Raw genomic sequence first — 17,617 nt, 5'->3', positions numbered from 1 at the left:
AGAATGAATTTCAGAAGTTTACAGGAACATCTTGTCTGGCAATTTTCAGAGAAATGCATCCAGATTAATCAGGAGGAACTTCATCATGCAGCAAGACAATGATCCAAAACACACTGCCAACTCAACAAAGGACTTTACTGAGGGGCGGGTGGAAGGGTTTTAGACTGGCCATGTCAATCACCAGGCCTTAACCCAATTGAGCAGCATTTCACTTCCTGAAGAGGAGACTGAAGGGAGGAACACCCGAAACAAACAACAACTGAAAGAGACTGCGGTAAAAGCATCACAAAAGAAGAAACCAACAATGTGGTGATGTCAATGAGTGATGCAGGCTTGATGGGATATGCAACCAAATATTAAGTGTTATTTACTTTAATTTACTTGAAGACTTATCTGTTCCTATACTTTTGCTCACTTAAAATTTGGGTGGTCTGAAACAAAATGCTCTATCGCTTAACACATCTAGATAGAAATACCAGGAAATAAAAGCTGAAATCTGAAACTCGCGTCTCATATCCATCTTTTGATCTCAAACCTAAATGTCTTTGCTGTACAGCACAAACAAACGCTGTTCCAATAAATTAGCAGGGGAGCCACAGCAGAGTTCAAACACAATATGAAGCAAGTCATAATAAAAATGTTCTTTTTTCCAAAATATAAACCAATTAGGCGATGAAATGTGAAGCTGTATGCTAGTGACAGTGCTCTGTGTATGATAGAACCTAGCTAAGCTAGCTAGGAGAACTGAATATGGACACACTGCTTTGAAAGCATTTATGTGGGCACATTACAGATGTTATAAAATAGAAAGACAAAAAGAATTTCCACTTATTATAGTCTTAGATTATGTAGATCATCCACCAGGTAACTGTGAATGAGCTGTTACTATAGAAGCTGTTATAGAAAATTAATCAGCACCCTCTGACAAATCAGAAAGATAAGACATGATAACACTAAATGAGTCTTATAGCTTCCCCTGCTTCTGGACACAAAAATGAATTTTCCTTAACCACTGTAATTATATGTGTAATTTTATACTAATATCATTTCATGAAGTGACAGTGTTGCAGTTTTCCCCGTACCTTCTGTTATTTTTATTTATTTTTTAAAAAATCTATTTTAATGTCTTTGCTTAATTTTTGTTATGAAAAAGAAATTAAATAGTGATAAGGCAAAGGAAGCTTTATAAAAGCACGGAAACACCCGCTCAAAGTTCAAATAAGGCTATGATCCAGTTTAGGCTTAAATAATGAATGTAGTGAAGTATATTTATCGCTACACTTGAAGCAAATAGGATATTGATTGAAATTAAAACAGTCCGTCAGATAGAATAACGACTAAAAAAGCCCCCGACTTTAAAAGCTGGAGACACATAATTGCTTCAGAGCAGAACTTGACCGCACCACTAAGTCCACATCCTTCACCACTGAGTGGCCTCGGATCAATTAGCCTCCCCACAGGTACGAGCTCTGACAAAGATACCGAACCAACCAGCTGCCGACATTAGTACATCCCCATGCTTTAAAAGCCATTAAGCTTAAAAGCCGCAGTTAGTGTACGACATTCGCTTTAGTCTGTGTATTACCGACACAAACCCCACCGTTCAGCTGCACTACAGATCATTTTCATGGTAAACAACATGTATTTTACACTTAAACACAGCTGCTGTTGCTTATTTATGGTGATTATGGCTCAGACAATGCCCAATAAAGTTATACTGTTTTGCTATTTAATTTCTTCAGAATGTACTATTATCATTTCTGGTTAAGTTCCAAGCAGTGGGTTTGTAAATGCTCTTGAACTTGTAAACACAATTAAAGGAATAGGTATAAGGGAAATGAAAAACGGTTGTACTTTATCTGATTGGAAACAAAACAGAAAATGAGACAAGGCCGAGATTTTAAAACACTTTAAATAATACATTAATTCCCGTAGCATATAGTTGTATATGTGATAATATACGTCATATTTATTAGCACTTTCTATATACAGATTTAACTAATTTACCTACCAAGGGCATCTGCTTTTAATAAAGCACTTACTTAGAGGCCCAATGTTATCATTATTTACATTAATTTTTTTTTTTCATGGAGCGTTGACGTTTTTGTCCCATTTGCCATTCTGTAGTTTTTTTTTTCTGTCTATAATAAGTAAGTAACAAAAACGATAGGGTTGTGTGAGTTACTGTTACCACTCATAAGTTGATTCTTTTCTTTTAACAGCATGCCAGAAAGTGTTTTATTTCTCTTATACCACAACAATTTGCCAATGGATACAATTTCTATTAATTAAAGAACAAGACAATATAATTTTTCCTAATTTATTACAGAGAAACAGCAAAGTGTAAACTCTACTTTCCTGAAGACTTTCCTGTATCAGAAAATATTATGTTACAGCCAAGTTTCCATCCACCTTTTGTGCTTTTCTGTTAGTGAAAGTGAAAATGGGTAAAAAAAATTGTTGTCTCCCTCCTTTCTTCCATCTAATTTGGCCTTTTACCAATAAAATGGTGTGCGTGATGACATCATCTTAAAAAAAAATAAAAAGTCCGCACAAGTGTTGGTGTAACGCAAAAGAAATATTCCATTGAGCCATTTCCACACATAATTTTGTGTATACCGTAAATTGTGTACCTTTTCCATCCAACATGTCTCAAATCTTTGTAAAATGGAGAGAGTTTTGAGACAATTAAATGAACTTGGTCAGCCATTTTAATTTCACAAATAATTGCAATTGTACAAAATATCAGAAGATGACGTCAGAATGGAGCAGTTGCTCGTCTGATTGGCGCCCTGGGTCTGGGAGAGACCACGCAATAGGGTGTTCTGGAAGGTAGTGGTGGACAGACCCTTCACAGAAAGTCTCTGGCTGCGACATTTTAGAATGTCACAGCCCACATTTGAGATGTTGTGCCAATTAATTGGTCCTGATGCTGCGCCCATTGAACCGGTTCCGAACCTAAAGCAGATTGCCATCGCCATGTTCAAGCTGGCAACCTGCGCCGAGTACAGAGTAGTGGGGGAAACTTTTGGGGTTAGTAAAACGACCATCCATTTATGTACACATGCTGTGTGCACAGCTATTAAAGGAAAATGAATGCGCTGTTATACCAGGCTTCCAAATGAAACGGCATACCGTAATTCCTTGTGCAACAGGTTTATGGTGCGCTGGATGGCACGCGCATCCCAATTCTTCCCCCAACGTATGGATAAATTCTGTCATGTGACACTTTTTTTGCATGAACGCCATATTTCTCAACAAAAACCTTCCGAACTATATTTCGCAACATTAGAAGTATCAACATAAAATCCTTTTTCGAAAAAAAACAAACCCCTTGGATGGAAACGTAGCTACTGTTACAAAGCAGTGACACTGGAGACTCCTTCCATCTTCCAAATGTTTAATAAACTCGATCTCCAAGCACATTTACATAAACCTGTGATTTGCAGCTGCATTACTCTCACCTACTACTTTTGACCAGAAATGAGCACTGAGCAACAGCACTGTGGTATAAAATGTAAGAAACTCCAGGTGTTTAAAAACCAAAGGTTAACATTTTATTGAAAATTCTGTTCCTGCAAAAAGAAAACCTTTTTTTTTTTTTTTTTTTGTGGTCCTGAAATTGAGCGATATTCTTTGGCAGACTGTTCACACCAGCACTCTGACGGAAAAGGTTAGTAAACTTGCATATACATGTATAGAGAAATAGCCAGTAAGCACCCAGTGCTCTGTGTGCACTCTAGCAGCTCTAATAAGGCACTCATGCATGAATATAATGACTGTTCCTGTTGACACGCTCCATTCTGACCTTCATGTTGTTCTGCTTTATGGTGAGAGGGCTCTATATAGCACAACATTAAGCGCACACAAAACAGATTATAAAGAGCCTTATTAGAGCTCAACTGCTGATTCAGGGACATTTCTGAAAATTCACTACTGTCAATGAATTTCATTGAACTTGCATTTTTAATATTCAGCGTAGATACAACGACTGCTTCACAAAACGCTTAATTTGAAAGCAATCACTGTCGTCACTGAATCCTTGACCTTATGTCCTTTAAACCATGACCCAGCAATCCATGAAAGCCCACCATCTTCAGGGACGTATCATTTATTTACATGTTTCCTAGATTAAAGTGTTTCTCATTGTACTGATGCAAGGCTATAGTATAAATAGAAATAAAATGAATTTTACCATAGCACTCTTGAATGCTCCAGCAAACACCTTTTTTGAAGGGGGGACCCAAACAGGAAATGTGAAAGCAGCCATATATAAAAGTCTGGACCATTGTGGGGTGACGTGTAACCAAAACCCATACAGACATTAGACAAAACTGAACATTAGACACTGCAAACTGAGCTAGCAATCTGAAAAAATAGGGACATGGTTATTTTCAAATTTAGTGACTGACAAAATAATAGAGAAACACTAATCCCTAAGATTTAGCTTACTATGAGTTTGATAATTATAGTGCATAACATCTGTCTATAAGTAGCACCATTATTTAGTAATGTGGCTCTTGCAATTGCAGTGTTTTGACAGGTTTACATTATTATCAAATGCTGTAGATTGATATGTATATATTAGTATGGAAGCCCTAAGCAGCCATGCATTATTTATTTATTTTTTCTTTGTTGTTTTCTCATGATCACGACTTAATGTTCTCGTGACCTTGACATAACGAAAAGTTGTTTTCTCATGATCTTACAAAGCAACCCCAAACCACAACATTTCCGCCACCGTGCTTGACAGTTGGTATGAGGTGCTTCTCCTGAAAAGCTGTCTTTGGTCTGCGCCAAACATGTCTGCTATTACTGTGGCCAAACAAGTTTCTTTTCGCTCTGTCTGTCCAGAGCACATTATTCCAAAAGGCCTGGTCTTTGCCTATATGCTCATTGGCAAACTGTAGTCTTGCAAAGGCTTTCTCCTGGCACGTCACCCATGCAGGTCAAATCTGTACAATCTCTTTCTGATTGTAGAAGCATGCACTTTGACACTAACAGTTGCAAGGAATACTAACAGATCCTGTGATGAAATTTTGGGGTTCTTGGAGACTTCTTTGTGCATCAGACGGCCTGCTGTTGGGCTGAATTTGCCGGAACGGCCAGTCCTGGACATATTGGCAGTTGTTTGAAATCTGCGCCATTTGTAAATTATTTTCCTTACAGTGGAATGAAGTATTTCAAATCATTTGGAGATCTTTGTAAACCCTTTGCCAGACTCATAGGCATCCACAACCTTTTTTCTGAAGGCCTTACAGAACCCTTTAGATCTTGGCATGATGACACCACACACCTCAATAACAAAGGGAACACCAGACACTAGATTTGAGAGGGGTGTAAATAACACAGGCTCCACCTGCACTCCCTAAGCAGGTTCTAATCACTGGCACCCAATCTTGATCACCTGATTCTAATTTTATGGATTTGAAGGTGCGATAAATGTTGGGGTGTACTTACTTTTTCCATGTGACACATCTGTTTTTTTGTTCATTTAAATTGTGAAAATAAATAACTATAAAATGTCAATTTTATGTGTCATTTGATACGTTATCAACTACATTAATAGGTACTGTTTCAAAGAGGATCAAATGTTTGCTTGTCCAAATATGTCAAAAAAAAAAAAACCCAACAATTTTCATGGGGTGTACTTATTTTTTCACATGACTGTATTTTGAGATTGTGTTAACCACAGACCTTATTTCAGGCATTTCAACCAAAAAGCCATTAAAAAAAAAACCCACTGACTTCAGGACGATGGATTTCGAGTAGACAGAAAAATGACGTCGAGATCACGAGAAAACAAGAAAGAAATAATTAATATTGCATGGCCGCTTAGGGCTTCCGTATATTAGATATAAATGCAGGAAAACATGCTGGCATTACTTCATTCTCCTTTGTAATGTTTGCAAGAATGTTTATAATCCATAGACAAATATTTCTTTCACACCATGGAGAGAAAGAACACACTGCTATTGTACAGAATGATGTCATCGGCTATCTAGGTTTCTAGTATGTATATGAGCCACGGGACTTGAACTTTCCATTTTCACCAATAAGCTACCAAGATCAGGCCTAAAAATATTTTTGATTCAGCCCTTTCGTGAGCCCGCTGAGCACGCAAGGCCTGGGGGTGTCCACAGCTGAAGAAGAACCAGGGAATATGGGTGGCCAAAAATATACAGGGCCTCATGTATCAAGCACAAATAAATCTTTGCAAATCTCATTTTGATATGGTGATCAAATCGGACCGCGGCCAAATAGTTTGAATGTGTAAAAACATCCCGAACATCTGTGGTAAATAGAAGTTAATCCCAGAGGATATGAGATCCATTTCTGAACCGAAGTTCCCACATTACTTGCTCATTTTGTGGTGCATGCTGTGCACATGTTCTACAGATAAGGACATAAAAATAAGCCATTGTAGCATAGTGACAGAACAGCAAACAGTAATACTGAACTATTTTCAGTACAGTTCACCCAAATCGCTAGAATTTCGCTAAAATCTTCTAGTGATCATCCCTAAAAATTTTGCCAGTGTTGTTCTTTTACATCTATATGCATTCAGACATCATGAGGACAGCCAGCATACTGTGACATTATAGCTGATGGATTGATGGATACAGTTCACAAAGCACTGACCCCTGTCTATGAAATCTGAGAGATTTCCAATATGTTATACTCACACAGTGGTTCTCAAAGTGGGGCTGTGATTTTTTTTTGTTACAGGGTGGAAATCCATCCATCCATTTTCTGTACTGCTTATCGTATACAGGGTTGCGGGGAGCCTGGAGCCTATCCCAGGAAACTTGGGGCATAAGGGGAGGGACACCCTGGAGGGGGTGACAACTTATTGCAGGGCAAGGCTAGAAATCCCAGTCTGTTATAGTTCTTATGGGGGGGTAGTAGTGGCTTAGCGGTTAAGGCTCTGGGCTTAGCGGTTAAGGCTCTGGGTTACCGATCAGAAGGTCAGGGCTTCAAGCACCAGCACTCCAAGCTCTTGGTTACTGATCAGAAGGTCGAGGGTTCAAGCCCCAGTACTACCAAGCTGCCACTGTTATGCCCTTGAGCAAGGCCCTTAACCCTCTCTGCTCCAGGGGCGATGCTTCATAGCTGACCCTGCGCTCTGACTCCAACCTCCTGGCATGCTGGGGCATGTGAAGAAAAGAATTTCACTGTGCTGTAATGTATACATCACCAATAAAGACTCATTATCATTATAGTTAGCTGATTTGACTGGTCACTTGAATTTAAATGTTTAAATCCAAAGCTCACTTAGTCCTTTAGAATAAAGTTCAGGAATAAAAAGAACTATAGATCCAGCTCCATCAGCCGGAATATTACTGTACACATTGTACATATATGATTTATTTATGTATTTATTTATTTAGAATTAAAGGCTTCCCTGTAAGCAAAACATTTGAGAAACCCTGCACTAACTGTTCATCAGGATGCTTTTATAAAAAATATTTTTCAGAAAATGCATTGATCTGTTGCTGATTTGTGGCAGGTACGGATGGTACCGATCCAATATCCTCTATCAGTATCAGAACGATATTACCTCGTCAGATATCGGAGGGAAAAAATATGCAAATACATATGCAATACATATTAATCAGTTTTGTTCTGTAATAAATCTAGCTTGAAATATAACAGAATGACATGTAGCACAACAGGAGATATCCAGAAGTCCGATTCCACCATCCATCCATTGTTTATACAGCTTATTGTACACAGGGTTGCGTGGAGCCTGGAGCCTATCCCCGGGGACTCGGGGCACAGGGTGGGGGACACCCTAGACAGGGTGCCAACCCATCACAGGACACAATCGCACACACTCACACACTAAGGACAATTTGGAAATGCCAGTCAGCCTACAATGCATGTCTTTGGACTGGAAAACGGAGTACCTGGAGGAAACCCCCGAAGCATGGCGAGAACATGCAAACTCAGCACACACTGGGTGGTGGAATCGAACCCCTAACCCTGGAGGTGCTAGTTAATCAAAATGTTGTTTCAGTGTCTTAAAAAATAATGAGAAATTTCATTTTGGTGTAATTCAACCTCAAAACATGTACATAAAATTAAACAACAAACAAACATGGTATTAGCTACAGCTGTTATGCGGACACAGCTGTATGTTTCAGCAAAGCCAGATGAGCGACACCTGCTAAATAAATAAAGAATGTGTAAAGGACATTAGACATTGGATGTTGAGTAACTTCCTCCTACTGAATTCTGCCAAGACAGAAGTACTTCTAGGACCACAGGCAGCCAGCAGTAGGCATTCTGAGACCAGAGTAACTCTGGGTCGCCTTTTAGTTACATCATGTGCATAAAATAAATAAATAAATAAATATGTCACTACATGATTGCCTTACTGTGTGGAATCTGTTTGGAGTCCTTACTAGAACCAGAAGATATGATCACATCACCCCTATCTTATCCACACTGCATTTGCTCCCAGTAAAATTTTTGATGATAAAATACTATTACTGACCTATAAAGCACTGAATGGTCTCGTGCCATAGTACCTGAGCGAACTTTTGGTCTATTATGACCCAGCCACACCTACTTCGATCAAAAGGTGCAGGCTGTTTGTTGGTACTTTGAATAATGAAGGCTACAGTGCTACAGGGTGCAGTGCTTTCTCTTACTTAACCCCACAGATATGGAACAGCCTTTCAATCAGTGTTTGGGACTCAGACACAGTCTCACTGTTTAAATACAGGCTGAAAACCTATTTCTTTCGTCAAGCCTTTTGATAATAAGCTTTTCTCTTAGATAAGGTCACGCATTAACTCAGGTTTGTTGACGATGGAGTGACTGGCCGCCTTATGTCCCAGGGTACCCTCATATCTGTGCTCTTCTGGCTCGAACTTTCAGTTACGCTCTCATAGCTACTCTTAGCTCATAGCTACACGATGTACATCTTCAAAAACCATCACAATACAAGAGCATACCTAATAATCTGTGTTTACATCTGTGCGAACAGTTCACACTCAAGTCTCTATCACTGAACAGTTGTTAACTTCATTTTGATATGATAGACTTCATGTTAAAACTCGAATGATGCTCATACTCAAGGTCATGTTAAAACAGTTATCACTTATTGACACTATAGTATATAGTTATAGAAGATAAATGATTTATAATCGAGAGTTATAAAGAGACATTTATCTTGCCATTGTCGCCTCTGGCTTGCTCATTAGGAATAAATTTATATCTGTATTTCTAAAAAAAAAAAAAAAGTGCTTTATAAATAAAACTGAATTGAAATGAATTGAATTACAGTATGTCTGTGCAACGAAGGCTTTAAAGGATGTTTGAATGGACCGTGAAATCTTTTTCCGACTGCGTTTTTATGACATCAGTTTCCATAATACTGCCAGTTTGAATAAATAGACAAGCTATATATATATATAATAAAAAAAAAATTACAGCAAGAATGAAAAAAATGACAGGAATTAAACAGGACAACTCAAGTTTCTGTCTGGTTTGGTCTAACTGAGTGGTTTTTTTCCACAAAGATGCTAAACAAAATGATGTGCTATCAAAACACTCCATAAATGATGAGTTTGCTCAAAAGAGCTATCAGTTATTATTATGGGTAGAATTTATTTGACATGGCATGAACCTGGTAAAAGCAGGATATTTATTGCTCCAGAGATTAGACCTGTCCCAGTTCTGGCCAAAAATGGAAACAACAACTTTAGCCGTGGATTAAACAGGATACCTTTCAAACAATCGGTTGTAGCCGAGATCAGCGATCTGCTTTCATCTACGGTACATGGTTCCCTGCAATCAGGCATCACGAGAGCAGGCTAGACCGAGTGGATGGACTCTCACCGACTTGCAAAGACAAAACAAGACCAAAGCAATAAAGCATGATAATGTGACGTTCATAAAGTTTTCATGCAGTTATGGCTTCACGCTTAATAGAACTGGATTTGTCGTGATAGAAAACACCAGGTTGATATGACTACAGGATCAGCTGAGGGATTCTACACAGAGCGGTACATCATCGATACATTCTCATTTAAATGTTTATTTTCACATCACAGCTATTAGGTTTGATCCATTCTCTATTATTCCCAACCATCTGAGAGCGAGTCAGAACAGCATGCCTTTACTTTCACACAAACGCTCTCACCCACCTACCACCCACAACAATCTTAGTTGCTTAGGAATCACATTTTAATCTACAATACATCCAGACCTTTTAAACCCAACAACACGGGTAGTACTGGATTTATATGACGATATAAAATCCTCACATCGCCGTATTTGCCAAAAGATTTTATCATACCTTTTGATATTTATAACAATAATGTATATATTAACACAACAACATATTAAGAAGTATACTTTGTTCTTTGTAAAAAAACAAAAACAAACCCTGTAACAGAGGTTGCTGTTGATTTCTGGATTCTGATTGGTCAGAATTCTATAACAGCAGGCTGGTAAAGGAAGGACTGTTCATAGCTGCTATCACATAAGTGAAAACCTGTTTCACAGATGTTCCACGACGTTTAAGGTAACACTAAACAGATAAAAGTATGATAAAAGTCCTCTTTGATCAATAAGAAAATGTTCATTGTTGGCAATTGCTGTGGTATAAGACGAATACATTTTTATCAACCACCCCGTTGCTGATTATTTTCCTACAACAGCATGACTGTTTTATTCCTTATTTATATCACCATCGCTTATGCATACATGAATATATTAAATGAATGCACGCATAAAATCTAAAACATCAGCATCGCTAACCCATAAAAGGTGACTATTCAAACCAGCTGTTATGGGGAGTAAAGAAAACACACTTTGCGAAATCATAAATCTGTTCTCATGTGCAGGCCTTTTTCAACCTTGAAAAGGATTTTTAATGTCAAAGTGTTTTTAAAATATCTTGTTTAATGTATATATATATATATATATATAGAGAGAGAGAGAGAGAGAGAGAGATAGATATAAAAGATATCAGTCAAAAGCACATGACTCTCTCATTCCAACAGATATTATTACTCCACACAAACCCCATAACCACATGTTTTAACCACATAAACTGGTGTTATACAGTTTACAGAGATGCCGAAGAGTGCACGTATTTATAATGCCGTTCTTATCTGAATGCTCAAATACACTACGTGGATTATTGTGGGGTTTTTTTTTAAAGTAGCTGGCATTGCCTGGAACAATGTGGAACAATGTTTGTATTGAAGGTTGCTAAAACATAACCAAGGCTGGGATCGTTCTGAGCTCTAATAACTGCTCTAATCAAGCTGCAGTTAAGGCTTGTAAAATTGCGCTGTAAAATTGACAGGATGCATTAACCCTGCAGTCCTGTTTAAGCCCACTCCCAATGTCAGAGTGCCGAGCAACTGGCATAGTAGCGATGGGAATTCCTCATCTTTTCAGTAAGTCAGCTCACCAATAAGAACCGACTCCCCAAACGGCTCACTGTCATTTTTGTATGCAACCTGACAAATAAGAGGTCACAATGCAAGTTTCATCACAATATCTAATCAACAACAAGGCCACAGAGGACACCTATGCACTGTTTGGACATACAAAGAAACAACGTTTTATTTGATTCATTAAAGCAACAGCAAACAGCACCGCAAACCTGACAGATCTGACGATGAATGAACTCAGTTTTTGATTAAACTACGCTGCAAGAGTAACAGCATTGCCTACAACTTGTCCGTGAAAGACATGTCAACGAGGCTTAAAGTCTGCAGTAAATTAGATTTAAACATTAACAAAATAAATGTAACAAAATAGAGAAGCAGGTACTGCATCATACACAGCGAAACAGCATATATGTTATCACTTTGACATTTGCCTAATTGATCCATGTTCACTTCTTAACAGAAAGCCGGCTATTCTAGTAGTTTTGCTACTTGCTGTTGATCCATGAAGTAAAATCACTTCATTTTTATTAATAACAATTATTACACTTCTAAACAAAATCACACATGTTGCATGAAGAAGTGAAAACCACTGCGCATTGCTAACTGATACTCTAACAATGACATATGTGGCAACCTGGGAAAAGCCCTTCACCTGGTGAAATTCTGGCATTTTCTACCATGGTTTAATTTGTATTTAATTAAAATGTAATAAATACAATTTAAAAAATAATAAAAATGACCACTTAAGAGGGCGCACGGTGGCTTAGTGGTTAGCACGTTCGCCTCACACCTCCAGGGTCGGGGGTTCGATTCACACCGTGACCCTGAGTGTGTGGAGTTTGCATGTTCTCCCCGTGCTGCGGGGGTTTCCTCCGGGTACTCCAGTTTCCTCCCCCAGTCCAAAGACATGCACGGTAGGCCGATTGGCATGTCCAAAGTGTCCGTAGTTTATGAATGGGAGTGTGTGAGTGTGTATGTGATTGTGTGCCCTGTGACAGATTGGCACCCTGTCCAGGGTGTACCCCGCCTTGTGCCCAATGCTCCCTGGGATAGGCTCCAGGTTTCCCTGTGACCCTGAAAAGGATAAAGCGGTATAGAAGATGGATGGATGGATGGACCACTTAAGACGATAAATGAGGAATCACTTTAATCATAAACATAATTTTTCATATATTATTATATGTCATATATCAATATTTCAAATATTTTATATTTTTCCTTTCCTACCTGTATCGACGTAAATTCTGGTTAATGTAAATTCTGGTTTATTTTTTACATCACGGACAGTCGGAAAAGGCATTTCACTACATGTCGTACTGTGTATGGTTGGCCAATCAAATCTGAATTTGAAGGCAGTAGATTTTTACCAATCTTTGACTAACGAGACTAAAAATAAAACAGGCGACGCTGAACAAACGAAATTTAGCCGGGTGGGCCTCGTACTCCTGCATACATTACTGTCCTAAAAATATACAGAGGTGTTATGGCTATCATATATAAAGATGTACTGGATATCAAAATAAAGTTCGAGGTCACATCCTGTTCACCAAATGTGCTTAAGACTGTGCAGCTGCCAAGCGAAGCGTGCAGTGTGATCATCACGACCCTCCCACAGGTCAACCATTAACCAGATGAAACGCAAGAAGACATCTTTATGACGAGCAGTAACAACAACATCCCTAATCTCAAACAGTGTCATAAAACACTTTAGTGCTCTGCCCTGTTTCATGTGCCATACGTGAAGTTGATGAGTGTGACGCACAGGCCTACCTGCTCGGCATGACTCGTTTCCTCATATTTATCTAAGCCGACGAGTTACGGTATGAATATGTGACACAACGTATGTTAAATAGGAATAAAACACAATGGTGTGTGCTGTTCTAGGAAAATCATAGGCGAAACGGAGTTACCGTAAGCACCCCAACGATTATTTTTCTATAACAGCACATCCTGAAGTTTTATATTTCTCTGATATCACAGGAAACACCTTCCATAAACGTTCAACAAATGACTCCTTACAGAAAACTTCACCTTAGCAATGATTATTAACCTTATCAATGTTTTTCTTTGTTAAACAACATCAATCGGTTTATTCTGTTTATTCTTAGGCTTTGATTAGGTGGAGGGTAATCTATACAATCCTGCAAATGAGATGTTACCATGGAAACAATAACATACTGTAACAAGTGCATTGATGCACTATATGGCCAAAGGTTTGTGGACTATGGAAAAAAAATAACATATTATAACAAGTTATAGTTACTTGGCAATACACTTGTTATGGGGTATTAATGCACTATAACAAGTGCATTAATACACTATATGGCCAAAAGTGTGTGGACACCTGACCATAGCAACTAACCATGTCTTTGTATGCTGTAGCATTAAGATTTCTTTTCACTGGAACTAAGGGGCCCAGACATGTTCCAGCATTTCAATGCCCTTGTGCACAAAATGAGACATGGCTTGCCAAGATTGGAGTGGAAGAACTTGAGTGGCCTGCACAGAGCCCTGACCTCAACCCCAGTAAACACATTTGTAATGAATTGGAATTCCGACTGCACCCCCAGGCCTTCATGCCCAACACCAGTGCCAAACCTCTTGTGCGCTTGTGGCTGAATGAGCACATCCCCGCAGCCATGCCCCAAATATATAGTGCAAAGGCATTCGATCGGAGGCTGTTATAGCAACAAAAAGAGGACTGACTTAATATTAATGTACATGATTTTGAAATGGGATGTACAATAGTCGAGTGTCCACATACTTTTGGTCATATCGTGTATAAACCTGTGAACTGCACCCAAGCACTTTTATAGAAAAGTAATGAACATCTTCTGACTAATCAGAATCGAGAATTCAACAGCGACAGTGGTATGAAGGTGCTATAAATTGCTTCGCAGATTTTCCATAACATTAAACATAAGTACAAATGGATAAATATGAAGTATGCGTTGTTCTTTAATAAATACAAAATTGTAATAGTCGAGAAATTGCTGCGGTATAAGAGGAATAAAAAAAAAAAACAACAGGATGTTCTGTTATAGGAAAATAATCAACACTAACTATGCTTCATCACTCCATTCTGTTTCCTCTCTGTTTAATTTCTTTCACCTTTTGGTTTTGTTTGTTCATATTACAGAGCTTTAATAACTTGTTAAGCTGCCCAATATTATGCCGAAGAAAAAAAAACCTCGCAAACAACAATTTTTGGCACTGATTCTTCATAAATCATGCTTGGCATTAACAGCATGCACAGGCTTCAGCTTAGACTAAGCAGTAATGCTGGTTGTATCTGGCTTTCACACTACCCCCACGTCCAAAGTTCCTCTTGCAGAAGTGAACCCTTGCCAAGCTAATGTGTACCATTTTCCACCAATCACAGGCACCTGAGTAAAGCCCTGGCATTACTTCACCACACAAGCTTCAGGAGTCTTTGAAGAAAAACAGATAGAGATTTTTCTCCACAGAAATAATAACAAAAAAATACTGTGATTGACACTACAGGTGGGTGTTGGAAGCCTGGCAGCTTTGGGGTTGATGGCCAAATGAGGAAGCAGAATGTGAATGTGATTTTTTTTTTCTTCATCTACCTCCTCTGTAGCACCTTCAATCACCACACTGAAAACGAAGCGAGTGAGACAGGGAGTCATCAGAGCTCGCTTCTCTCTGGCGTTACACAGAACCAAGTGTGAATATTAAAGGAACTGTGTCGAATAAAACATGAATAAGACCAGGTGACAGTTTTCCAAGCTTAATCTGTCCAGTTTGGGTGAGTCTGTGCCCACTGAAGCCTCAGATTCCTGTTCTTGGCTGACAAGACTGGAACCCAGTAAACTCCGGTTCCGGTACTCTGGTTTCCTCCCAAAGTCCAAAGACAGGCATTGTAGGCTGACTGGCATTTCCAAATTTTCCGTAGCGTGTGAATGTGTGTGCGATTGTGCCCTGCGATAAGTTGGCACCTGGTCCAGGGTGTTGATCCACCTGGTGCCCCGAGTTCCCTGGGATAGGCTCCAGGGTCCCCGTGACCATGTGTATTAAAGAAAATGGATGGATGGATGGATGGATGGACATAATCCAGTGCATTTGCTCATTTGGCTGATGCTTAAAAAAAAAAAAAGCAAATTACAATTGATGTAATTATAATTGAGGTTTGTGCTCAAAAGGTTAAAGGGATAGTTCACCTAAAAATGAACATTCTGTTATCCCCTTGTGTCATTCCAAACCCAAACACTGTTACGTTTCATAACATAAAAGAAGACCCCCCCACCCCCCACCACCACTCTTTTCCACTCTATTACAGCTCTATTCCATAAAATGGCAGAAGATAGTGATCATGAGCTTTAAAGGTGCATTATAAAGGCACCATAAAAACTATACTCCAGGTGGTCATATGAGAGCTTTGTGTCATATGGACTACTTTTCTGTATAGCCATGTAAACATTCTTCAAAATTCTTGCCAAGACTTGGTGGCAACATGCACTGAGGTTTCAGTGAGCACAGTATAGTGAGTACTAAATTCAGAAGGTTTCCATGCCAGAGCTCGAAGACGTACACGACTACTGACCGCAAAGCACAAGAAAAGTCCGTTCAAAATCATATAAATAAGCCACAGAACGTTTGGGATTCTGTTCTGTGGAGCGATGAAACAAAACTGGAACTTTTCGGCACGGTGGATCAGCGGTATGTCTGGAAGAAGAAGAAAGAAGAAAGAACACTCTGTCCACAGTCAAGCATGGGGGTGGCTCGGCGATGCTCCGGGGCTGCTTTGCATCCTCTGGCACTAGAAAAGTGCAGCGTGTGGAAGGCAAGATGGATTCATTGAAGTATCAGGAAATCCTAGGAGAAAACGTCATGCCATCTGTGAGGAAGCTGAAGCTTGGGCGTCATTGGACCTTCCAACCGGACAATGATCCCAAGCATACCTCAAATTCCACCAAGGCTTGTTTGCAGAAGAATTCCTGGAAAATTCTACACGGCCATCACAGTCACCTGACTTGAACCCCATAGAAAATCTGGTGGGATTTGAAGAAGGCGGTTGCAGCACGCAAACCCAAGAATATTACTGAACTGGAGGCCATTGCTCATGAGGAAAGGGATAAGATTCCACAGGAACGCTGCCAGAAGCTCTGTATCTCGTTTGCAGCAGGTCATAACAGCACAAGGGCGCTCTACTAAGTACTAAAGATGCTTGCCATGAAGGGGTTGAATAATTTTGAAACTGGAGAAGTCATTATAAGTTGCATTTTCAGTTGTATTTGGGGAAACCAAATGAAGCATTCGTTGTGTTGAACTATTTCCATTGCTTTTGTTTGATTTGTTCATCGCAAACAGCTGAAAGTCTGTAAATTTTGACAATAATCCAAACAATAATTTGCAACGGGGGGTGGAATCATTTTGATTGCGACTGTATTTCAAATATGTAATGCTCTTCAAATATTAATTTGCATTGTAAACAATAAATAACACAATACAGCAAAGATCTTTATTAAAAGGAAATACAAAAAATAGAAATGAGAAAGGTTCTGGGTGCACAAAATCTGTAGAAAAGTGCTATAACAATAAAATGTAGAAAAGCACCCACAACCAGTAATTATCCAAAAACAAACCATAAAGAGGCAGCGGCTGTGAAGGCACATAAAGCTACTCAAAACACAGAAGGGTGGCCCAGCTGCTGCAATCTGTCTAATCACAGCAGAACGAAAGGTCACATCATTAATCAGGAGATTCATTTGTTTGGAAGGGAAAATTCCCATGCAAAGTAAAATAAATGCACAAGTAAAAGGGAAAACAGTTTAAAAGCCTGCACGATTTTACATACGGCACATAAAGTCTTCCAGCACCGAGCACGCCACAGTCACACCCCCCAACAGCCACCACGATGGCATATCGCCCAAATCCTCTTCGCCAAAGCGACTGCAGAGACGGCTTCAAAACAACACAACACAGCTGAGCAAAAAAGAAGAAAATAATAAGAAAAAAAGTCTGGACTTTGCACCACCCTTCTAAAGCAAACGGTCTCAATTCAAGCCAATAATCTCGTGTTTTTCCCCGCTCTGAGAAATGGCCGCTGTGTCCTGATCAGACCTTTGGCATATTACATTTGCATCTATTCAAAATTCAAATCACTTCAATGGAAATGAACCATCTCTGACAATCTGCTTGCTGAAACCTTTTGACCTAGCCAAACCAAAACAACAGCG

At 39.2% G+C, this 17,617-nt stretch overlaps 1 protein-coding gene across 2 annotated transcripts in view; it reads right to left on the bottom strand.

Annotated features, from left to right (window-relative positions):
* Positions 1-17,617, bottom strand: part of si:dkey-247m21.3 (5-hydroxytryptamine receptor 4) — a 47,079-nt gene that overhangs the window by 7,647 nt on the left and 21,815 nt on the right. The window contains exon 5 of one of the 2 annotated variants that reach the window (XM_053648844.1): positions 9,664-9,852. The exons of the other annotated variant lie outside the window; for it this stretch is intronic. Within the exon in view, the coding sequence (XP_053504819.1) occupies positions 9,846-9,852 (7 nt within the window). The 3' untranslated portion in view covers positions 9,664-9,845. Of the gene's footprint in view, positions 1-9,663; positions 9,853-17,617 lie in introns of those variants that run through there. 2 annotated transcript variants of the gene reach the window in all.

Source organism: Ictalurus furcatus, chromosome 18 (genome assembly GCF_023375685.1).
Source record: "Ictalurus furcatus strain D&B chromosome 18, Billie_1.0, whole genome shotgun sequence".
Lineage (NCBI taxonomy): Eukaryota > Metazoa > Chordata > Actinopteri > Siluriformes > Ictaluridae > Ictalurus > Ictalurus furcatus.
This window is presented reverse-complemented; position numbering and strand designations above follow the sequence as displayed.